The 26,812-nt window shown below is 36.8% G+C and overlaps 1 protein-coding gene across 1 annotated transcript; it reads right to left on the reverse strand.

Moving 5' to 3' along the window:
- Positions 1 to 10,974: 10,974 nt before the first annotated feature.
- On the reverse strand, positions 10,975 to 25,560 carry LOC130080163 (uromodulin). Its single transcript, XM_056245460.1, has 13 exons — positions 25,536 to 25,560; positions 24,491 to 24,886; positions 20,947 to 21,327; positions 20,792 to 20,863; positions 19,162 to 19,554; positions 18,189 to 18,587; positions 17,427 to 17,546; positions 15,807 to 15,991; positions 15,533 to 15,687; positions 15,189 to 15,434; positions 12,292 to 12,451; positions 11,207 to 11,309; positions 10,975 to 11,093 (listed from the first exon to the last, which is right to left on the reverse strand). The coding sequence occupies exons 1-13, from the start codon at positions 25,558 to 25,560 to the stop codon at positions 10,975 to 10,977; spliced, it is 2,754 nt and encodes a 917-aa protein (XP_056101435.1).
- Positions 25,561 to 26,812: the final 1,252 nt, after the last annotated feature.

The raw sequence follows: 26,812 nt of genomic DNA on the forward strand, positions 1-26,812 counted from the left end.
GTTGAAGCCCACTTTTAGCGATTTTTGAGCACTTCCGTTCCTGACGCGCAGACTCAAACCGACTCAAACTAAGCTTGATGACGTGAGCAACCTGTCTGACAGACGTTAATCTTCTAGTAGCTGTGCGTGAAAATTGCCAACGTTAATCTTGCAGAGACGGGGAACTTGAGCAAAGAGTCCTTTATCGTGAGTGAGCAGGAGTAAGTATTCCGTTGCTTTTATGGACTCATTATCTATGGGCTTCTCCCTTGACGGGACGTCCCCCCGATTGCCTGCGAGCTTCTCCTCCTGTCTGTACGGTAATTTCGCGACAGAGAGTCGAGTGGTTATGACGCAATCGTTAGCCTATTTTTACTAAAACTGTTTCTACGGGGCCATAATGTAACATAGAAGGTAATGGAGCCATTTATACATTGTCGTGTTTCTTTAGAAATAAATAATGGACAAATGGAGTCTTTAAACGCCTCAGATGTAAAGTTATTCGCTGTCAAAGTGACGCCAAAATGAATGGTAGTCAATGGAAATGCTAACGCAAGTGAAGTTCTGCTACAAGATGGCGGTACCCGGCCGGCTTCAACTTCCGGTCGATGGATTACCCCCTTGGATACATCAGAAGGATCCTTCGCAGCCTTGCCTACCCCAGAATTCATTGCGAAATTGCCAGATTACACTTTTAAATGTATAGCCTAAGTATTGGGTTTCAATTTAATCGACTAATCTAATGTATCTAATGATAAAAATTTAATAAATACAAGGTTCAAATGTTGACTTGTTACCAGTATGTGATTTTACATAGGCTATTTATACTCTTTAGACTTTATTCTGTACAACATAAATTGACCATGGTGAACATATATATATAAAAGTTTTATATATAAAGTTCAGTACAAATGTTACTGTCGCTCGTCACAACGGCTGTCACAGTTGCTAGGCGACAAAACCAGACCGTCCCATTGAACACCTCCCGGGACGCAGCTAGCAACAATTCGTTAATGTGACAATACATTTTTGGAAGTTTCATTTTCCATAACCAGTGGTGGAATGACATACATTTACTCTGGATTAAATACTTTTTAAGTAGGCCTACTTTAGATTGTTATTCAACTCCACTTCATCTCAGAGGCAAATATTGTACTTTTTTATGACACATTTTTATATTAGATATTATGCATTATGCTGCCCTCCAGAGTTTAGCTCATAGAATGGTTTTTCATGTTAAAATGGTTTGATTGTTGAGTATGTGAGTTAATTTCATTTAGGCTATTCTTCCCTCTTTCTGTGAACATCTCACAGCCCTGCAAACCTGTTAGTGGACAGTGGAAATATGCACTGATCCCAGATGATGTCCCACTGTGACTGGCAGAGGCCTTACCAGGGTCTCTATTGTGCAGCCCATCCAGATCCAGCAGCAGCACCAGAATCTCCCGCTCAGCTCAATACAAGTCTACAGAAAAATGTTTTCTTCCAATCTGTTTTATGTATACTGTTAATTTAACAATTGTTGTTTTTCTTATCTTAAACGTAACTTATCTTGTAGTTGTAAAAAATACTGTAAGTACAAATGTATAGAACAATTTATTTTGTATCATGTACAAATTAATTGACATGAGATAATCTGTCCATTCTCTCCGTGCTCACCTCTGTTTCTCATGTCCTCCTTGTCCTTCATGTCTTCTCTTGGCTGCTGGTTCCTCGTTCTATTCTTCGTGGCCCGGAAAAGAAGGACGGTACACTGAAAAAAAAAGTGTGTTGGATTTACATGATTTGATAGTGTACATCGGTCCCACATGAACCAATTAAGTTACACAAACATAATTTATTCATGTAACTTCAACATCATGGAATTAAGTCATTTTAAGTTAACCAATTAAGTGGTTTCAAAGTGAATTTTAAAATGCTCCCTGATTGGGTGATTCAGGTATTCAAATTCTTATTCATTTATCCAATGAAGATTTAATGTATTTTAGCGTCACACAACTCACTTTCTAGTATATAGCAAGCATTTAGCTACTTATAGTACTTATTAGCATCCTGAATGCTAAGGTGTACATGCACCTTCAGCAACAGCAGTTGCTATAAGAATAGTTGAATCGGTCCACAGCCTAACCAAATGCTCCACTCTTCTCCACAATGGTAACCCACTGTAATTTAAATGGTTCTAATAATTCCAATGTAATTGAACATTAAACACAATTACACACTAACTTTTTCTCATTTTCTCAAAAAAATATAAAATAACACTTCATTTCAACATTTATTCTCTCGTAATTCAGACATATGCAAAGCATGCTGGGAATTAACATGCACCGCCCAGTTTCAGTTAATGCAACACAAATCATTCATGTAATCCAACACAAATGGATTAAGTAAACTTAAATTGTACATATATTTAAGCAGATTGGACACAATCAAATTAAGTTTGGACAAAATGTAAAGCAATTGTGTTGCTTAAGCTAATTTTAATTAAGCAATTTGAACAAGCAGCAAAAATCATTTTTTTCAGTGTAGGTCTGTGCAACAAAAGTATCCCAAAAAGCCCATCGGCTTTTCTCCATCAGGCGGCCGAATTCTCCACTGGATTTGAGCGTCTGAGGGATGTTTTTGGGGGCGTTGGAGCTCCGAAATCGTACTTACGGGGGTGGAAATCAACCCGCGGAAAAAAAATGTTTGTCCGCGGCAACAAATAAAAAGTAGTCAAATTCGGCGGGAAAACCTCGGACTTGGCAACAGCACAGCAACACTGACGGTAAGGGACACAGGTCCTACAGTCTTAAGCTTAGCGGTAATCTTTATGCAACTGGCCCCAGATCAATATTAAAGGAATAGTTCACCCAAAAATGAAAATGTTGTCATCACTGACTCACCCTCAAGTTATGATACTTTAAAATATCGTCTTTTGTGTTCAACAGGAGAAAGAAACTCAGAGGTTTGGAACAACATGAGGGTGAGTAAATTATGACAACATTTTCATTTTTGAGTGAACTATCTATCCATTTAACTCAAATTCGAAATAATTTGATAATTCCAAAAGAATCTATCCCACAGAATCATTCTAGAATCGACATTGTTTCGATTCTACACGACCTTTATCGCTGAAAATTGTCAAGACAAATGTAACGTAGAGTTTCACAATTTAATTAATAAAATAGCTTTGTTAATGAATGATTTAAAAACAGCCTAACACCTAATGAGAAAAATAAACACCTTAGAGTAACCTACCTCTAATGAGAAATGTAAACATGCTTATGTGGTGATGCGATCAACCATTAAGTGATTAGGGGCGGATATGGTACGTTCGGTGGATATAAAAGGAGATGAGACTAGGCTTATTTGAGATGAGCAAAATCTGCGCAGAACCGATCACCGGTGACCAGCGCGAGATGCATGCCGGTTAGCGGTTAGAAATGTGCTAGTGCGGTCCGCCTTGCTCTGCTGTTATGCTGACGTATGTCAAGGGAGCTCTCCATCGACTGCGCTGATCAAAAGCACGATGGGAAACGCATCACAGCTTAATTCTCATTGGTTTAAAGAACCATGATGTATTGTTCTCTTTTAAAATTTTTGATTTTAAAACTCTGATATCATGTTTTATGTGTAGCCTACAAATGTTATGTGTGAATAAACTTTTTGACAGTGCGATTTGAGTTATGTGATGTCATTTTTATTAAAACAGTAGGCCTATATATAAAAAGTTAAACACGTCTGTATTAAAGAAAAATGATTGATAAACACGTATTTGGAATGTAATTAAATAACAAGTACTTTGGGTGTCTTCGTTATATTTATTTTCATATAAAAGCAACAGAACTTAAATTACATCCAGTTTATAGCAACAGTGTGTACGAGCGTGAATCCCGCGATATCAGTCTTAATCTCACAGGTGTCAGATCCACTGCGAGAAGAGAGATCTGTCCGTCTTGCCTGCACTTTTTTCACTCCTCCCTTCACTTCAGCTCTCGCATACATTTCAGGCGAGGCAAGCGAAATGGACACAGCGACCCCGTTGATTTCAACGGAGAGAGTTGAAGCCCAACATGGGAACTCACTTTCTGATAGCCAAGCGTTCTGCGCAGGCTCAAACTGAGCTTGACGACGTAGTTGTCACGTGAGCAACCGTTCTGACCTTCTAGTAGCTGTGCCGGGACAAATCTGAATTGAAATCTGAAACAAATCTGTTGTTGAAATATTTTGTCCCGTTGCTTTTATGAACTCTATATCTATGGGCTTCTCCCTTGACTTTATGCCTCCATGTCCACCCGATTGCCTCATAGACAGTAAACGATTGCCGACGAGCTTCTACTTCTGTCTGTACGGTAATTTCTCTACTGTGCGACAGAGCGTCCCGTGGTTATGACGCAATCGTTAGCCTATTTTTACAAGAATGGCTTCTACGGGGCCATAACGTAAGATACAAAGTAATGGAGCCTTTTATACATTGTCGTGTTTCTTTAGAAATAAATAATGGAAAAATGGAGTCTTTGGACGCCTCAGATGTAAAGTTATTCGCTGTCAAAGTGACGCCAAAATGAATGGGAGTCAATGGGATGCTAACAGCAGGTGATAGCCAGCTACAATGGCGGCCCCCGGAGGCAGCTTCAACTTACGGCTGATGGATTACCCCATAGACATAATAAATACATAGACGCCCTATTGGCCGCTTTGGAACGTTGCTGCGATACGTCCAAGGTCCGCCATTTTGCGGAGGGCAAGACTGCGCTGTGAACAAATGTAAGTAAACGGGGGAGCTGCGTTTTTTCTGGATAAAAACAAACTGTTTTTACATTTATCAACCGATTTCAGTGGTTCCAAAAAGTTCCATCTCTAGTTATTTAAAATCTCGATAGTTAGACTTGTAAAATATATTTTTTAATAAAGAATGGTCAATATAAGCTCAGGCTTGTCATGTATCTGGCTTTTTATTCTTGGATAAGAATGGTGAAGACCCCCATACTGAGATATAATTTAAGTTTTATTATTGTGGAAAAAGCATTTTCTGTGATTGACCAGATTTTAGCAATAACAAAGATAACTGATGGATCCTTTATAATAATACGTTATGGTACAACTACAGTGCAATGCAAAATATAACATAAAGTGAGAAGTAATAGTAAATAGTTTAGTCAATAAAATAAACAAATAGTATACAGCAAATAAAATAGTAATGATTAGTATAATTATGTATTATCATAAGTACAATAATACAATCAAAAAAATATTGATAATAGCATAGTTTATTAATAATACTATAATAATAGCAATAGAATAAGAAATATCAATTACAGAATATACACAATAAAAAATAAGTTAAATAGTGACTTTAATATTTAACTCTTTTTGTTAAATTTCAGTTTTATTGATCAGTATAACAGAAGTAGCTTCAGTCAAACATACAGCAGGATACAACGTTAAAATAGCCTAAATATAAAGTTATGAAACTTCACTTTGCCCTCAGCCAAAACGATTTACCAGGGAACCATTTATAGATTAATGAGACCAAAGATCGCCCGTTAGATATACACAAGACGAATTATATCTCATGTTTAACCACTAGACTACAGACATCCGAGTCAGCGGCAAAACTTCAGAAGCACTGGCCGAGGTACGGCTGTTCCAGGCGGGGTAGACGAGCGCTGAGCGTATCTTACAACTCCGAAAACGTCAGATCAAATTTTGAAATAGGCGCTATCTTTATAAACAAACCACATATTTGAGCTTTAAACAACTACATTCTCGACTGAAAAACTATTTAAACTACATTTCGTGACACAATAACAGTACACTGTAAATGATTTCTGTTGTTTTCACAGGATTATACTGTTTTTCTCAACAGTTTCTTACTGTATAACCTATGTACAGTAAGTTACAGTAGATTTAGATGTTGTCACAGTATTATGTTGTATTTTCAACAGTTATGTACTGTGCACACAGTTGACAGTATGTTACTGTTGATTTTCAATGCATTCTGGGAAATTATCAGTTACTGTAAATCTAAATACAGCAGTGCAAATTGACCGCGAAAAAACCCACACAAAATTCCGCAGGAAAAATTGGTATAGCAACGTTATTTTTAGGCTACATAAAACATTTTCAGGATGGGGTGACCATGACAGTATTCATTTCTGTCAGTGGGGGGTGCATGAGAGCGCATTTGAGTTTGAACGAGTTTTTCTTCTGTGACTGTCATGTCAGTGCATCGATCGTGTCTGTTTCTGCCGACCTGAGGAACTTCGTCATCTGGTAAGTAATAAATCTTATTATTTGTATGCATACATGGATTCTAGCTAATTATTAACTTTACAGTTATTAGCTGACCACGTATACGGTCAGAATGATCTAAACATTTTGTTATTTACCATTTTAAGTCGGTGGAAGCGCCTGCGGGTAACGTAGCCTACATTTTCATAGGGTTGGGAATTGAAAATCGAGAAATGTATCCTGAAATCGGATACCCAAGGTTAGGATTCGGATTATTGTTATAAAAATTAACATTACTATTCCTCTTATCGATTTATTCGCGCTTATTTTCGTGTAAATCACTATTTTCTTTTACTCGTCTGTGAGGACCTGACGATCAGCCAGTAAACCTTGTGCAGTTGCGCGCTCATATTTACCTCAGTCTATCTGATGGAAGGGCTCAAAAGTGTGCATTTTTGTCCAAAGACAAAGCTAGGTATGTCATTTACAGTATTGTCAGCTATAATATCGTAATTGTTGTTTTAACTATGTGCAAACTGACTACTCATTTGAAGAAAAAAAAACGACGCCTTGAGAGTCAAGCAGTTCACTTCAAAATGAAAATTCTGTCATCATATACTCACCCTCAAGTTGTTTCAAACCTGTATACATTTCTTTCTTCTGCTGAACACAAAGGGAGATATTTTCATAACCAAACAGTTAACTGGATACATTGACTTCCATCGTAGGATAAAGAAAATACTAAGTCAATGGGCCCAGTTAACTGTTTGGTTACTGACATTCTTAAAAATATCTTCCTTTGTGTTCAGCAGAAGAAAGAAATGTATACAGGTTTGAAACAACTGGAGGGTGAGTATATGATGACAGAATTTTCACTTTGAAGTGAACTATCCATTTAAACTGCGCGATGAAGCCTATTAGAATGCAGTTAGAATGACTATATTTAAAGAAATGGTCCGTAAGAGTTGTTGTTTTTTATTCAGTTGGAAAATATTTTTTTATTTATTTACAGGTTTCAGGATAAATCCTGAAAATTCAAAATGCACATCACAGTTCCAGGGGAGCAGAAAGAGTGGGAAGGTTGTTCGGAGGAAGAACATGTCTTTGAATTCACACATCTTTCATCAGGGACTTTGCAGAATATGACTGGCAAAATCATTAAGGTAAGATATATTAGGGATGTGCAGCGGAGCCCATATCGGTAGAAATTATTTGTGTCTGAATCTGTATTTAGAAAAATCCAAAAAGGGCGGAAATGACTTAAACCATACATTTTCTATTCGATTCAAATAGATTCTTGGGGTCACGATTTGATTCAAAAATCAATTCTCTTTTGAATCAAATTAAAATTTGATATATGCATAGATTTATATTTGATCATAGATTTTAAATATATTCTATGCATATATCAAATTTAAATTTGATTCAAAATCAAACAGCAGCTACTGTTATTCCCAATCGAGTGGGAGTTATTTAGTTTAAATTATACACACCTCATATCTGCGTTAATTTAATCTAGCCCGCTGCCGCTCAGCGTTCATACACGCATCTTTTTCGTAATTCAAATTAGTGAGCATCAAGTCAACAGACATATCTATGAAAGGAACTGACTATCATCAGGATCTGGGTTGCGTTTACCAAAAGCATCGTAAGCCTAAATTGATTGTAGACCATTGGTGGTAATTGTTCTATAATTAATTTAAGGTTACAATGCTTTGGGGAAACGCAGCCCTCATCAGTGGCCGATTGTTTGGAGTCAGAGATATAGAATAAGGCCCATTGCATTCTCAATATTTATTACTTTAGCCTCTGATACAGGACATGTTCATGCTCTTTTATAGGCGGTATTTGTTCGTTGCCACAGAAAACCGTTTGCGTGTCCATGTTGAACGTGTTTCTTGTATGTAAAAACTAAAGTAGCCTACCTGTACATGGAAAGATCGCAAGAAAAGCCTGAAGTGTGCTCGACTAACTAAACATTATTTAAGACTATTTTCTATTTGTTAAGATATTGATATGAACTTCTGTAGTCAAGTATAAGCTTCATTCATAATGCTTCCTCTGTTTCAAGCTTGTGCACTCTCTAAACTGTCCTTCTTTGAAACAACATCATCACATTATTAAACATTTAGATCGATTTTTGAAATGTGTGAATCGGTTTGAATCCGCAGAAGATGGAATCGTAATTCATATGTGAATCGATTTTTCCCCCACCCCTAATATAGTCGATATATGTATATCCATGTATGCCACACAACATGCAAGCAGTATATCCACCTTATTTTTCAACTTCAAAAGTGAAGTAAGCTATTTTCTGTGAATGTGCGAGACTTCCGGTTCATTAGCCGCTATAAGGAAATAAGAGATGAATAACAAATGCTGTAAATGATAAAAATATTTGTGCCTCAAACTAGTGTTTACAATTATGACAAATTCAATACATTAAAATAATAGGGTAAGGAATAGCAGTTTGCAATATCAAGAAGCATAACAAGCTTTTGTGTACAGTTAGAAATAACTAAGCGTATGAAACCGGCCCACTCTTCTGTGAAAAATAAGTGGATACCATAGGCAAAAAAAATCCCCTTAAAAGGTGTTGATAATGTGATTTAGTTTTTTTTATTTATTAGTTGAATGTTTAGCCTCTGATTGATTTGTGCTTATCATTTCTTGCAGGATTATCAGAAGTGCTGTCGCTGCTCTTCCACTTTTTTCCGCACCTGGCCTTCATCCTCACCTGTTCTGCTTTCAAGTTTCTATTTTACCTCTTCAGGATAATTTTTGCATGAATTGAAATATATGAATTGTTCACTGATTTTAATTATTAATGATAAATTGTTCTTTAGTCTTTTTTTAAAACAGATTTTTATTGTTGTATTATATTACATTATTATTACTAATGTATTGTTTGAATATACACAATAAACCTGGTTGTGCAGTTAAATCTTCAATTGTTCTTTTTTCTATTTCCCAGTAACAGTTAAAATAATATTTCTACGGATTTTCTACATATTCTACAGTTTACACAGTAGCACTATAAAAGAAATAAAATAACATTTCATAACTGTATAATACTATACAGTATTATTAAAAATTAACGGTGTAATACTGTAGTTCAACATGATAAAAAAATTACGGTAAAATAATGTATTTAATTTTACAGTATGCTTAACACTACTGTAGTTAGTGTTACAGTAATTTTACTGTTGAATGAAATACAGCAACTACTGGATAATTGTTGCCAGTAAGTTACTGTTAATTTGACAAGAAATTTTTTACAGTGTAGTATTTTTAAATGTATCCTCTGAACGTTACTATTACTAATTAAATCATGACCAAATACAACCAAAAACAAACGTTCAGTCTTGCTTGCGAAAGGTAATTCCTCGAAAGCTGTTTTCAATTGTGTGGCGATGTGTACAGCCCCAAACAGCGCACAAAACAGGCATTTTTCTCAATTCCCGGTATGAGAGCATATAGACAGTATAAGAAATGGACAGAGCCATCTCATTGGAACTCAGTTGAGACAGTTGAAGCCCATTTTTAGCGATTTTTGAGCACTTCCGTTCCTGACGCGCAGACTCAAACCGACTCAAACTAAGCTTGATGACGTGAGCAACCTGTCTGACAGATGTGAATCTTCTAGTAGCTGTGCGTGAAAATTGCCAACGTCAATCTTGCAGAGACGGGGAACTTGAGCAAAGAGTCCTTTATCGTGAGTGAGCAGGAGTAAGTATTCCGTTGCTTTTATGGACTCATTATCTATGGGCTTCTCCCTTGACGGGACATCCCCCCGATTGCCTGCGAGCTTCTCCTCCTGTCTGTACGGTAATTTCTGTACAGCGCGACAGAGAGTCAAGTGGTTATGACGCAATCGTTAGCCTATTTTTACTAAAACTGTTTCTACGGGGCCATAATGTAACATAGAAGGTAATGGAGCCCTTTATACATTGTCGTGTTTCTTTAGAAATAAATAATGGACAAATGGAGTCTTTAAACGCCTCAGATGTAAAGTTATTCGCTGTCAAAGTGACGCCAAAATGAATGGGAGTCAATGGAAATGCTAACGCAAGTGAAGTTCTGCTACAAGATGGCGGTAGCCGGCCGGCTTCAACTTCCGGTTGATGGATTACCCCCTTGTATGAGAGGTATGGGAAAGTTGCCATCCCCAACATGGCGGCGCCGTTGACGTACGCTCCAGCGACCAATAGGGCGTCTATGTATTTATTATGTCTATGGATTACCCCCTAGCTTGGAGGCAAGGCGCATCTCAAACAAGCCTAATGACTAAGCGCGTCATTCTGACGTCATTTCTGACGCGCCGTGTTTATGTCAAGGAGGTAAGAGCTACTGGTGGCAGTCTCATTATGAACGTTTTGTTTTAGGAAGGGTAATTTAAGTCACATATATTAGTTATTCACATTAAATGACACATGCATGTTTAATGTTTGAAATATGAGATATAGCCTAAATCAATAGGTATACTTATTATTGGCTCATGAATGAAAACAAAGATTTTGAACTGACACGTTAATCACCAAAACAATTCAAAAATCAGTTTGCTTATTGTTATTTATTTTTAAAATATTATTTTGAATATTCAATCCCATGAGTGAAAAGACTAGTTACATTTATCAAAATAAAATCAGTTCAACAATGTCTGCAAATTTGTATTTTTTAACATAAGGAGATATGGTACAGTCATATGGTAAAGAAAAAAAGAGATTAATGAAATCATTAATCAAACAGAGATTGCAGGGAGAATCTCTAAAACGATTCTTAGTGGAAATAGTCTAAAAGGATATCAGGACACATCATAGAAATGAGTAAAACCATCAGAGAAGCACACAGACTCGGAGCCCTGGACACCTGCACTTGGAAAACTGGGAGCTGCTCACCTATGAAGAGTCAATGTAAAGTATAGCGTGTGATTTGTGATAAATTGCAAACATGAACTGTCAGATATGCATGAACAATATAAATGAGTCCCTTTTTTAATTCCATAAATCACCTTTGTTACTGTCAGACATCATAAATGGACCCATGGATATGGAAGTGCTGTCATGGAAGTCCACAGATCTGCCCTCTCTCACACCTTGTTCAGAGTCACAGTGCTAAAAGTAACAAAGACCGGACATTTAGGCGGTATGTCAATTTATGTCATCAAATAATTATCTTCTTAGTCACAAACATCAACAACAGAAGACAACCACAAGTATCCATTATGTGTGTAATGTATGAACTGTTAATTCGTTTTAAGGGACTGTGCTGACTGTGTTGTTCTGATTTGTGATCACCAGGGGGCACAAAGCCAGAGAATTTGGTGCTCCACAACATTTAGGTATGCACGCTCTCGCATACATATGGCACATGTGTGATGTTTCTCTTGACGCACACACAAGCTGTATAGAACTAAAATGTTGTCCTTCTTCTGGGCGGGCAAAAACTAAACATGTCAATATCAAATCAGGCACACCTTAAAGTCCCCCTGTAGTCAATAATTGTATCCCCTAAAACTTCAAACATCGTTTTTGAGACTGTCTTTGGTTCACTGCCGTTTTAAGGAGAAAATACTCAGCAATGGTGTATCATAAAAGTGGTTTATTTAGTTTAAAAACGGTATAAATGTATGAGGTGGCAAGGTGGGGCCTTTTATCCCAAACAGGGTTAAAGGCTCACCAGCATGGGGAAAATACTTTAGCTATGTTTTATATATATATATATATATATATATATATATATATATATATATATATATATATATATATATATATATATATATATATATATATATATGTGTATAATGTCTAAGTTAATACTTGTTCAAAACAAATATTTTAGCAAAGTTTGTAGCCTACTATCTATTTGTTTATTTTTTTATAAATAAAAGATTTAATTTTTGTTCAATAAATATACTGTCATTAAAATATGTTAATATAAAATATATATTTTAAAAATAAAGAAACCAATCGAATCAAATGCGCCTTTTACCTCGGTGTGCCTTTAACCCTGCTGTACCCTACTATGGAAAATACTGTGCCTTTTCAACAACTTCATATGTGAGACATTATGTTGCTACAGGATTTGTAAACTCACCACTGAGCAGTGATTGTCTGTCTGAAGGCAAAGGTGAATAGCGCAGTGCAGGTAAACCTTGGTGAAGTATGTCGTGAACATAAACATGCTGAAGGAGAAACGGCTGGATGTGGAAACACCATTCTGCAGAAGCTCCACTATGTCATTTGGACTGGGACACCTAGGCATATTGAAAATGATAATGATCAACAAATTGAAAAAAAAGAAAGAAAGAAAATGGAATTGATGGAATAGGGATGCACCGATGTATCGGAAAGTCGCTAAAAAAAGCGACAAAGGCGCTAAGTTGGCAACACTGCACACACACACGCACACAAGCTCTTGAAGCTCCGCCCTCTGTGCCGGGAGCAGCACCTCATTTGCATTTAAAGGGACACAAAACGACTCGTTTTTACTGACCCTCAAAAAGGGACGATTTTAACTTGCTGTAAAAAATTATCTGTGGGGTATTTTCAGCTAAAACTTCACATACACACTCTGGGGACAACAGAGACTTATTTTACATATTGTAAAAAGGGGCATTATACCACCCCTTTAAAACAGTCGATGATCAGAGACGATACATGGCAATCAAAAGGGCAATCAACTCATACTACTGTGTGTGAAGAAAATGTTAATGCAACAATAACACATTAACAGTTTAAAAATAGTGACTTTTTGACTTCAAGCAGGCTCTATTTGACCCTATGCACCTAGGATGGCTTGAGGAGGAGTAAACTATGGGATCATTTTCATTTTTTAATTGAACTATTCTTTTAAAGCTGAGGAGGTCTAAGGCCTCCGAAGGACTGGACTAGGAAGGACGAATTCAATTATTCATATATGTGTGTGTGTGTGTGTGTGTGTGTGTGTGTGTGTGTGTGTGTGTGTGTGTGTGTGTGTGTGTGTGTGTGTGTGTGTGTGTGTGTGTGTGTGTGTGTGTGTGTGTGTGTGTGTGTGTGTGTGTGTGTGTGTGTGCGTGTGTGTGTGTGTGTGTGTATTTGGCAATTGATTGATTGATTAACTGAGTGTGCTCCTCTTGTGTAAATTTAGGTTAATTATCTGAACGTGCTCCTCCCGAACTTTGTTAATAAAACAACATTATGTGCAACTGAGTTGTATACAAACATTGTGAGAGGGTTCCCTGTATTGTTTACAGCATTAATTGGGAGATATATTTCCTAAAGAGTCAAATATTGGTATAGATATGGCCAGATATCATTCTGAATAATCGGTATTTGTGGAAAAATGTTGTATCGGTGCTCTATCTCTACTTGGTACATTTCCTTCTGCTGTGCAGTAAAAAAAAATTTATCTAAAGCAAATTCAAAATTATCAATCCAAAATTATAATTTTTTATGGACAAAATAAGTTCTTAATGAAAATTAATTAATGTATTAATTCATAAAGAGTTGCATCTCATTCATCAGGTTTGTGCCTGATGAAGACCTGACTGGTCGAAACTTGCAAGGTTTTATTAATAAACTTTGTGGAGCTGTAATTTTGGTGTGCAGATAGCTATCCCTTTTTGTCAAAAGAATTAATGTCCAGTAAATAAAAGATTTCAAAATATATCCCAAATGCACCAAGATCAAAGTATTTATTTAACCCTTTAACTGCCTGCTCGATCAAATGGTTGAGCACATTTTGAGTCACTATATTTTATTGAGTACTATTCCTTTGAGTACCTAACTCAAACTGATTGAGCCATCTCTACCATCTGTTTGAGGTATGTTATGCCAAAAATATCCACTAGATGTCACAGTGTCAATCAACAGCACTTGTCACAACACTTCTTCGAACATGGATGTCAGAAACAAATAAATCACTCCTGCCATGTGAACTGTTTTTGGTGAAATTTTGCAAGGTAAGCTTTTTTTTTGACATATTACACTGTAAGTGTAATACAAAATGATGTTACTTGGTGCCATGAAAAAGTATGTTTTTAAAAAAAAAATCAAAAACATGCTCAAACGGTTGATTTGGCACATAACGGTTAACTGTGGACATGGACATTACAATGCACTATTAAAACTTGGTTGTAATTCAAGAATGCTTTGGAATATAGACCTAAGTTTGGTCTTGTTTTAAAGAAAACACTCAGCAGATTATTGCTGAAGTAAAAGCACTTTTAAGTATGAAAAAGTTATGGAAATTTACATTAAATCAAATATACTGTACTTAATATTTTTTATTTTATATAAAATATATATTTTACAAAATATTTTTTACTATAAAATTACTATAAAATCAAAGCCATATTATCTAACCAAGTTGTGTTCCACATTTGAAGTTGATCTCACAAAAATTGAAGATTTTGTTTAGGCGTAATACCAAAAAATAGCCCCAGGCTGACATACATTCCATTGAATTTAATTGTATGCATTCTGCCGTAACAAATTAATACATTTCTGTCCAAATATCACTTCTATCACAAAATATGGAACCTTGAGACTCAGACCTTTCTGACAATATGTGTTTTGTCAAGATTAGAAAAAATTTTGATCATAAATTATGATGGGCAAAGAAAAAAACAAACATTTTTGGTAAAAATGTCCTGTGTTAAAATGAAAACCTGAAATATTTAATGACATTCAATAAATAAAGAAGATTCAATATACAAAAATATTTAATTTTGATTATGTTTTTAAATAAATTAGTATTTCTGATTTTCATATGTGTATGAATTCCGGTACTTTTTTTTTTTTTTTTTTACCTTTAAGTGACATATCAACCATTTGGTAGAGGTTGATATTTAAAAAATTATGGGATGTGTTGAAAAAAAAAATACATTGAGTGTGGTTACTAGTAGCGACATAACGAGATAAGAAATGCAAAAAAAAAAAAAAATCCATCACTTTTTTCTTGGTGAGGACTTTAAAGGTTAAAAAATGATATTAAAATAACACATGGCTTACATGTCAACGATGAGGTCCCAGCGGACAGAGTAATGAGGATCATTCACAGGTGTAGCCCAACATTTGTCAATCACTGAGGCAAACTGACGGCTGTCAACTCCATCAACACGAACTTCCACAAAAATACGGCTGTCCAGCTCCGCGTTCACACTATCAGTGAAGGGATGGGTGAATTCAGCATCCTGATAGGGAATCATCCTGACCCGATATGTCCCTTGACCAGCAGGAAGGATCCTGTGCACAATGCTGTTCAAAATTAAATAAACAAATCATTTTAAAGCAATTGAGAGACTCTTGGTTTTATGTATGTATTTATAATTTATGTATTCTTATGTGAGTCCCACCTCTCCAGACGGTTGAAGTCCATGGAGAGGGATTGGGTTTGTTGTGAGTACACACAGCTGAAGTGGATCCTCAGATTTTTTCCCCTCCTGATGATATGCCCAGATCCAGAATCCCCCAAAATAAAGTTATCATAGATGAAGTGGGTGCCATTGGCCTGTTGGGACATTTTGTTTGAATTTTGTACTTTAAATAATAGCTAAGAATTATATTCATATACAAAAATTTGATTTGTTGTTCTTTTGATCATTTGAGCATGTATGCAATGATTCCTACCACAAGACTTGTCCCACAGATGTGGTCATTGTTGTCAAAATAGAACTCCACTCTGCCATTCCGGACTGTTCCTCTGCACTTGGGGTCATTGAGGTGTAAGATGTCAGAAGGAAAACCAGCCTCAAAAAGCTGACAGCGAGACAGAGACATGGAGCCAGAGCTGCTTTCACAGGTTTCAGAGAAATCTGAGAGAGAGAATAGTCAAGAGAATGTCAACAGTGATAAAAAAACAAAAATATAATCAATGATGAACATAGACAGCCTGCCCCCAACCACCAAAAAAAAAAAACACTGTTTGGATTTATGAGTGAAAATGACTGTTGGGAATTTCATTTTCACACATGATTTGGCACCTCTGAGTCCAGACCTTAAATTAATTGAAAGTCTTTGGGATGTGCTGGAGTAGATTTTCAATACAAGATCTTTACCAAAAATTAATGCACCCCCTGATGGAAACAACATTTCCATCAGGAAACAACATTTCCATCAAGACGTGCATCAACTTTTGGTAAATATCTTGTATTGACAATGCAAAAATCAAGTACTCTGTAAAGTCTCCTCCACCACATCCCAAAGACTTTCAATGAACTCAGAGGAGCCATAATGATTATTCATGCTCCCTCCCAATCATTCTTTCACAATTTGAGCCTGATGCATCTTGACATTGTCATCCTGGAATATGACCATGATGTGTCTTCCTACATGGTTGTTTAAGAAATGAAAAGCTACACACTCCATTAATTAGGGTTAAAAGAACTGTTGCCAAACATATAACATGTTAGAAACATAAAAATCACTGCAATAATGATCCAATCATTGACTCTTAAGCCTCTGCCTATTTAAAGGGATAGTTCACCCCAAAATGAAAATTCAATCTGTAATTACTCACCCTCATGTTGTTCCAACCCCGTAAGCCTTTGTTCATCTTCGGAAAACAAAATAAGATTTTTTTATTAAATCTGAGAGCTGGATCACTCCTCCATAGGCTACAGTGGCTCAATCTTAAGTTTATCAAGTGACGAGAATACTTTTTGTGCGCAAAAAAAAATAAAAAAAATAACGACTTTATTCAACTATTCATTTCCTTCTCTATGGGCCGTGAGATTTCATGTAGTGAAACTGCGCAAAGCTTCTGTGTTGTACGTCACGATTGGCCGACGCTGGTCATGTGTGTGATGCGTGTGACGTACAACCTAGAAGCTTTGCGCAGTTTCACTACGTGAAATCTCACGGCCCACAGAGAAGGAAATGAATAGTTGAATAAAGTCGTTATTTATGTTTGTTTTTTGCGCACAAAAAGTATTCTCGACGCTTGATAAACTTAAGATTGAGCCACTGTAGTCACTTTGACTATTTCAACGATGTCTTTAATAACTTTTGGGCCGGTCAGTTTCGATCTCTTAAGAAGCCTAGGAGGAGTGATCCAGCTCTCAGATTTAATCAAAAATATCTTAATTTGTGTTCCGAAGATGAACGAAAGTCTTACGGGGTTGGAACAACATGAGGGTGAGTAATTACTGACAGAATTATCATTTTGGGGTGAACAAACCCTTTAAATCCAAACAGCGACATATTTTTTTATTTTTTGGCTGGGCAGTGTATATTTGAAATGAGTCCAACCAAAGGATCCACGCTGAGAACTGTGATGGTTGTCCTTGCAGAAACAGCCATAAACACCATGTTCCTCTTCGCAGCGTTCATCCTCAGTGCAGCTGAGCTCAGAACAGCGGTCTCCTTCACCTTAGAGGAGAACCACAGGATTAATGACAATAGCTGGGTTTAAGCTGGTTTTAGTAATATTAATGACATGACCCCATATTTAGACATTAGTTTCACAATCCCTTACAGCTGGAATAAATGCAAACTGGGTATTTCAATTATATTAATTTGATCATTAATTTAAGTCCTTGGTTAATGATGGGATTAGCAAGGAATTAAATTAATTAACTTTTGTGATTTTTTAAAATTATTAGTATTTCACTTAATTTTATTTCAAGTAATGAAAATGTTTTTGATGGTTTGAGTTTGAGTTTTCGATAATAACCCTGATATACTTGTGTTTGTGACGTGATACAAGGAAAATGTACATACTGATGTCAATAAATTACAAAAAAGTAAAAAACAAAAACAAAAACAAAAAAAACATAAAAGAACACATTTAAAGAATATAAACTTTGAGTCAACCTGCAAAAGTGGCATGACAAACTTTAATCTCTAATGAAAATACTTTACCACTGGTTTCTGTGACTGGTACTGTCAATGTTGTTGTGTGCATTGTTGTCGGGTTTGTGACTTCTGAAATGGGAAGTATTTATACATTAATGTTAATAATTTTCAGAATTATTAATAAATTATATATTAAAAAGAACACAATGTGTTTACCTGCACAGTAAGCTGCACAGTATATTGGCCTGACAAACTCATACACATAATAGTTTCCTGGACAAGCTTTGACTTGTATGGGATGAGACTTGTAACCACAGCAGTCGTTCCATGTGGAACTGCAGACTTTCCTGGTGACCACTCCATCTTCTAGCTGTGGGTGAGGGCCGTTGAGCCACAGTGGGTGATAAGTGCCACACATGCCATAACCAACACATGACTCTGGCATCTGGGCACTCTGACCATTGTAGAGCAACCTGTACCAACCATTCCAGTTGACATTATAATCACATCTGGAACTGGAGAGATCACCAGTCGAAGTGTTATCTGCTCTCCAAGGCTCATCCAGACTGTTATAACTGTAGCAGGGGTCAACACTAGGTGGACTGGCGACAACAACTGTTGAAGAAAATTAAAGAGAGAACTTAGTTATTTGATTTCTACTCAAGTTGCTAATTGCAATATTTTCTCTAGCAGTGATGTTTTATATTGTTTTTTTTAAACACCACTTTGTACACAAGAAATGTTACATGCCTATGAAAAAACAACTGCATGTGCATAAGAAAACTAGATCATATACATAAACTGAACACAATAATATGTGAGCACAGTATTTGTTTGGTTTTAATTTGTTTAAGTTTTAATGTGCACTAATGTTTATGTGCGAAAGCGGAATTTTACGTGTGCGCTTTATGTCACTTTAGTGGCTCCATAATTTTAAATGTAACTTCACAAACAACTTGATAACAACATACACTTCATAAACAACAATAAGTATTGGTCAAAATTGTTTCGGATATTTTATACTTAGTTTCATGAATTGTTGGGTTTTTCATAATTTATTTTATAATTTATCATTTTTATAATAACCTATAATAGCCTTTTTTTATTTATTGGCAAGTTCCTGAAGTTCCATATTGTGACCTGGGTGTGAAACACAAAAACAAATCCTTTCCATGGTGAATGGCTGTACCTGCACAATAAGCAGGGGCTGGGATCAATGGCTTTGGCCTTGTAAATTTGTAGACATAGTAATTTCCAGGACAGGCTTTGACTTGGATTGGGTCAGATCTGTAGTAACTGCACTGGTCATTAACAGAGCCGTAGACGTCACGAGTAACAACTCCATCTTCCAGCTGAGGATGAGAGCCATCAAGCCACAGAGAACTATAACCTCCACATGACATATAACTGAAACACCACTCAGGCATCTGAGCACTCGATCCATTAATGAAGAGCCGATACCAGCCATGCCATTCAATACGAGTGTCATCATATCCATATATATGATTATTAACAGCAAAGAAATCATCTGGGCTTCTATTTTGTTCATCAAGAATGGTGTAGTCATAGCATGGGTCATCATCTGTGTTGGTTGCAGTTGCTGAGATCAAACAAAAGAAACAATGACAAAATCAATGAGGGGTTTGACGTTCTGGAGCAGTCAAAGCCAGACTAAATCCATACATATTCCAAATATTCCAGATTCCAGATACCAAGTCCATGCATATTCCATATGACTGTTACATGCATAAAACACTTGTGACTCTTTGGGCATTCTAATATTGACGCTTAAAGGGTACCATGTGCGTCGGCATGTTGACGCATGGTCAAAAGTGTCAGTTAGATGACGCCTTGGGATGAGAATGTGTTGCCTTTAGCGTCAATATGAGACGCAGAACCCAAGGCGTCATACAGGTGACGCTCGTCTAAATCCGACACACATGGCATCCTTTAGCGTCAATATGAGACGCAGATCCCAAGGCGTCATAACCGCACCCTACCCCAGAACAAAACCTACCCATAACAGTGCGTGTTATATTGACGCTAAAGGATGCCATGTGCGTAAGATTTCAATGAAATGTCATATGGCGTCACCTATATGACGCCAAAGGATGAGAATGTGTTGGTTTTTAGCGACACCAGTGGTTGTTAATTAAACTGCTGCTCAAGGACCGGATTTACTCACGTCGAAGATCTTTTTCGTTCTCCCCTTAAAAGTAAAAAGTGGAAATAGGCTACCTTTGCAGCGAACATCCAGACACTGTCCATGCTGCTGAGAGCGACGGTGCAAATGTGCTGCACGGTTTCTACTTAATAACAAAATAAACACAACAAAAATCACAGCGTGGAGAAAGCGGCAGTTAAGAAATCATCTAATCATATTGTGGATATGTTTGCATCAGCTCTGCGATTCACCCGGCATCATGTCAACATGAGGTAATTAAAACATGAGATAGTTTGATTATAAAGTATATTTGAGACTACGGACTAAAGATCTGGCTATAGTGAGACTATAGTTTGAAATAATCCATTTTCTTTGCATGACATGTTGACAGTACAGAATGGCTCTTTTGGCATGAAATATTGTATGAGCAGTTATTTCATGTCATTGAGCGGAAGAGAGGTTCTCTGGAGCGCGCGTAACCGTCACATCCTTTGGAGTTCCTTTACATAAAAATCAGTCTACAGGTTTTCATACAACCTAGAGGTATCGTTTTTTAAAAGTATTGTTACAAGCTGTTCACACATTGGCAATACAAAAGCGATTATTTTTTTACAGATGGCCTCTTGAAAGTTAATTTGACTGTCCGTCAACCTACACAAAGTCATGTCGAATGCAGAAACTGGTGCTGGAGTTGTAATGGAAGCTGTCGGTGATATAGTGCTGACATCTGAAAGGAAGAAATTTGAAGACATGATTTAAAGAATAAAGAAATAATTTAAAGACTAGAAAAAATGGGGTAAAACAGTGTACCTATACAGTAACTTGCACACCAAGATTGTTTTACAAATTCATACACATAGTAATTTCCTGGACAGGCTTTGACCCTGATGGGTAAAGAAATGTGATCACAGCAGCCTGACTCAACCCCACAGACCTCCCTGGTCACCACTCCATCCTCTATCTGTGGGTGAGGACCATTGAGCCACAGACTGCGGACTGTGTTACAGCTGTATGCTCTAACACAGCTCTCTGGCATTCGGATGTTCATTCCATTGTAGAAAAGCCGGTACCAGCCTTTCCAGGAGAAAGAGTCATCACAAATGTATAATCCACTTTCATTAGTGGCTCTCCAGGGACGATCCAGAGATTCATAGTTGGAACAAGGATCATTGCTGATGCTGTCGAAAGCAACTGTTAAGGATGAAAAAAGAAATCTTAATTCTTCATCAAAACTGAATCGAGCACGGTGACAGCTATATGTGCATTGTTTCATCACCGGATGCACTAAAGAAATGATGATGCATGGTGCAGCACTATTTCAGCACATTTAGCGCATGGTTAAATTGGATTTCATGTGCTTGTATAAGAAACATGGGTTTTACATTGAAATACCACATGCTAAAATGATGCGAATGTTAGTGAAGTTTTTCGGAGTAACTGTGACATTATTGTAAGCCTGTCTTAAATGCAAAATGATGTAGCGTTACTACTTTTAGCATGTCAAGTCTAAATGGCTAAAAATAGGCACATTTCTTAATAATGTTAAAAGGATATAATAGAAACTAATATCAACTTTCGAAACAGAGAGAATAAATATGTCAGATACACAAAAGTCCAACCCAGGCTCATTTGGAAAAACATGCCCTTTGTTGACATTTCTGCAAAATTATATTACCTTGGCAATTTTGGCTTGAAGTGGGTTACTCATATATGGGGACTATCGGGTATATAGTTAACCGAGACTGTGAAATGACGGCTATTGCTTGCTGGGTAGCAGGGACGTGCACAGGAATTTTGTGGGGCAGTTGCTCCAACCTGAAAAAAGGGCACTACCCCCAAAACTCACGGGCTATATGAAGGAATATATTCAGTTGAATTTTGCCCATTCAAATTGCCTTATCTGATCGTGTTTATGTCCAAACGCAATGCCTCATATTATGGTCTTATTATTATTTATAAAGATTGCAAACGTCAAAGATGACAGGTTTATGATATACAACTTTGTAAACAGTATACAAAATGTATTAACAATATGTTAAATGTCACCAAAATACAAATGAGAAAAAGAGTTCCTCATATTATTGTTTATTTTTTTTTTATTTTTTTTTTTATTTTTATTTTTTTATAAATAATCTGGATTGAATTGACAGATGGGGGAAAATTCACTTCTAATAAAAATAAAAAAAACGCTTAGATTTCGGAAAAAATACAATCCTTTTTAACCTTTTGGCTTCCCATACATTCAATTGTGCTCTTTACTCATCTGGGCAACTACGCATGATTTGTAGTATGATTGTGTAAAGGGAACAGGAATTCCGGTAAGGAACAGAATCGACTGCTACACCCAGTGCCGATCCTGACCTCCCCCTGGGGCCCTAAGCAAAATTCTGCTAAGGGGCCTCTACCTGACCTGTGATGTCATGAGCTATGTAAACCATTTGCCATTGCCACACAGTCACACCTGACACTTCAGCGCTCCCATACAATCCTCCCTCCTTTAAACAAAACAGTCAAATAATAAGTACAACAATATAGAACAGAATGAGGTTCAAACACACAATATTTATTGAATAGAGTATTTTCTATAGAATGTTAAGATAATAAGTGAATATTATTAAGTAAGTGAATATTAACGTAAACATAAATAAGAAGAAAATAATAAATTATAACCCTGAGCTTTGGCTTTTGGGATTAACTTTGGTTCTTTCTACAGCCTGGGCATTTTCGACATCAGTATGATTTTTTTATTTTTTATTATGCATGTTGAAGCAATTCTTGATTTATGGTTATTATTTACTGAGGGATGTGCATCCATATTGACCAGTATGTCCAGCTAATCAACATTTTTAATTCAATATAGCCTATAAATCAATAGTCAATCAATGTCAAATTGTCAATAGATTGCTTTCTATCTTGCATAATTAGTGCAGTTGTTTAGAGTTTTTAACTACACTGAGACTAGATAATCAGTGTCTTGTTTTAAAAGTATAATGTGTACTTTGATTGGGAGTGGCATCATTCACGTGCATGTATTGTACAGTATGTCTGGTCTCCACATATTTCTGCTTGAAAAATGCGAGTTTCATTTCGGCAACGCGCATATGAACGCACGATAACACACGCGACGCGGTTATGTTTTCCGAGCTGCAGTAAACAAACACCGTTGCACTTTGTCGTTTATCAAAATCAAACGTAATAAATAATTGTATTTTACTCTCACTTTTGTCAGCCACAAAGTGATGCAAGAGATGCACTGCCTGCCCAGTTAGCAAGACCGAAAAACATCAAACTTTGCTGACATCAAACTTAGAGAGGAGAGAACACAAGTTTACCTGATTGTTGTTCCCGCAATTCACTCTCATGGTTTTTTTCTTCTTCCTCTTTTCGTGACCAGAAGGATAGTTTCGCTTCATTTTGTCGTGGATGTTGTAGCTACACATTTGACGGCGCGCTATGACTATGACACGAGATGGAGGCGTGGCCTTAAGTAATTTGCGTGGCCCTACGCCGGTCGCGTGCAGTCTATGGTCGCGTGCAGCGTTTGCCCTTCATACTGACTTTCACTTTCGGTGACCGAATGGAAGTGAATGAGGCTTTGCGATTTTTAAAAAAAAATCTAGGCCTACGTGAAATTCTGCATCCATTGTACGATTTTTTTTTTTCTCGGAAGGGCAACTTGAGTGAGAAGGGCAACTTGAGTGAGAAGGGCATATGGGCAGTTGCCCAGGCAACCTGAGCAACCCCCCTGTGCACGTCCCTGCTGGGTAGCCACAGCCCCTGTCACAATCATTGGTCGGTCGGATTGGCATCTGTCCCGTTATAGTGCCCCTGCAAAACCCTACCCTAAACCTAATCGATAGTGTTAACAATAGCAAACTTGAGATAAAAACGCATTTGCTGAAGCAACCGTGCCATTTTTGCTTGCTTGTCCAAGTCTTTGAGCTCTTTTAATGTGACTTGTGTTTCAAGGGACTCTTACCCGAGCGCTCTGCATCACAAATGCAACCCTGTTCTATGTGAGCTACCGTACAAGATCACTATGTAAAAGCCATACATTTGGAGCTGGCTATGTGATGCAAATGTCAAACTGTAGCTATTAGTGTACGATATGGTAAAAGTTTTTTGAAGTGCAAGGAACCACACGAAAATAAGTATTTAATCAATAATCTGTAGTCTGAAATGGAATAAAAGCCTATACTGTTTGTTTCAGCTGGAACCTGCAGTGAATTAAATTGCATAGGTACTGAATGTTTTTGGATTGTTGAGTGCAAAAATGTAGACAGAGGCGCCTTTTTCTAATGACCCTGGGTTGGAAGTCTTTAACAGAGCAGAATGTGAATGTGTAATGCCACACCTGCGCAGTATGAAGGCCTGTGGACTGACTCATCAGGTCTGACAAGTTTATAGACATAATAATCTCCTGCACAGGCTTTAATTTGGATGGGGGTGGATCTGAATTCATCACACTGACCCATTAGATGATATCCCAAGATTTCACGGGTCACCACCCCGTCTTCAAGTTGTGGATGAGAACCATTGAGATACAGTCCAGTACCACCACCACATCTTCTGTCCCTCACACACCACTCAGACATCTGAGCATTTTCTCCATTCAAATACAGCCGATACCAGCCATTCCATTCAACAAGGGTGTCATCATCATGGTTGTCTTGATCACCACGTATGTCTCTCCATAAGTTATCCAGCGCTGTATATTCAAAGCATGGATCAGTGCCCAAAGTTGTGGCTTCTAAGAGAATAGTGTCAAAAGAGACAAAAGATGACAGTTAATAGAGAGGCACAAATATAACAAACTGTATAAATAAAATTGCTTTTCTGAACTGACACTTTGTTTGCAGTGTTTTTTGTTTTGTTTTTTTACCAATGAATGAAGGACTTCTGAACTATTTCTATTTGATATTTCCAAAATTACTAAGTATCTTGACTTCGACAAGAACGTTTGGTCCAGGTGCCTCAATACAACCACTGACGGATTTTGTTGATTCGAGTGTTGAGTGCATTAAAAGTATTGCAGATTAAAAACATCCACAAAACTATAAATGAATGTTTAAAAAAAGACTACAAAAATGATTATACAGTAGGTTACTTTTGAAGCATTTTGTCAGTCCAGAACATCTTGACTAGTTATAGTAATTCTTTTTTGAAATAATATATTTTAAAGGATTGGAAGGGAAATAATTGAAGGGTTTTAGTTCATGACAAACCACCCAATTAGAAGAATGATTACCTGATGTTTGTCCATCGATCCTTTCAACTGTTAAATACAAAAAGATTTCAGTCAGTTCTATTGACTTTCAGTCACACATCTTGCCAGTGTGTCATTCTTAAATCACAGATTATTGGCCACAGGTTGGCAATTTTATAGGTGTAAAACTCACCATTATTCAGCAGCTGTAGTGTCATGCACAATGAGATTAGAAACCTCATTGTTGGTTGCTACTTCACTTTAAATTATTCAAAGTAACAGAATTCGCTGAACAAATCAATGAAATGTAGTATTCAAGGACCCATAGACAAAAAAGGGGAAAAAATAGTGCAAAATAATTGTTGTGTAATAATCTAAATCAAAAGCAACTGACTGAAAGATAAGAGCAGAGTCAGATGAGATGAACTTTACCTGAGCTGAAATGTGGCATTAGAAGTTGTCTCTTCAACAGTTCAAACGGAATACAATAATGTTGAACTGCAAGTTTCCGATTCTTATAATTCTTAAATGGTAGGCGGACCTAGGAGTTATTTCACAGTTAAACCAGTTTTTCATTACATACTGTCGTGTGAGGAGATCTATGGTATGTCTGTTATGATGTGCCTTTAGTTGACTTTTTAAAGTAAAAAAAAACATCCCTCATAGAAACATTTTTATTTTATTTTTTTTGCCGTTGACATTTTGTATGCCAAAGCACACTTTTGCTGCCTTACATTTACATTTATTCATTGAACTTACCCAGATTCACTATGGTAAGCCTATTATAAGTGTTTATATTTTAGAAATGAGGGGATGGTTTTTGCGGGAAATTGCGCATCACTCGCCTGTACGTGTCTCGTCATATCCATAAATAGAGAAAAGTTGCTACAGCTTTTACATGTATGGTGTGGGAGTGGCATAGCTTGATCACAACTCAAAGGAGTCTTCTGGCAAAAAGAGAACGCGACAGATCTGGTAGTAAAACAAGAATCAACATTAGCTTGGCTTTTCGGAGATGGCAAGAACTTTTAAAGCGATTTGAAATGTTGTAAAAGCGACGCGGAGATGGTGTTTTTATTTCTCAACATGTGAGTAAGGGATTATATTGACCAGATCAATTGCCATATGTAGCTATCTGAGTTCACTGTAAAGCATTGTGTATTGTGAAGGGTCATTTGATTATGGTTGCAGCAGTGGGATAACCATATTCATCCGCACATCACACAGAGCGAAGCACAACCAAAACGATTTTCTTCAGCAAAGTGCATGTTCGTTTTTTTAACCGCTAGACTAGAGGGACAAAAGTTACAGTGTACCTTTAATAAATAATTGTGCAAAATGATTTATTATTTATGCTGTATGATGCATTAAAAATGTATCAATTTGATTGATGTGGTGAAATCATGTTTGTATCAGTGAAGAATGAAGAGAAATTAGTCAAACTCCAAGTTATTTACAGAAGTAACATAT

The sequence above is a fragment of the Rhinichthys klamathensis genome, unplaced genomic scaffold (assembly GCF_029890125.1).
Source record: "Rhinichthys klamathensis goyatoka isolate OS25496 unplaced genomic scaffold, OSU_Roscu_1.1 h1tg000030l_1, whole genome shotgun sequence".
NCBI classification, from domain to species: Eukaryota; Metazoa; Chordata; class Actinopteri; order Cypriniformes; family Leuciscidae; genus Rhinichthys; species Rhinichthys klamathensis.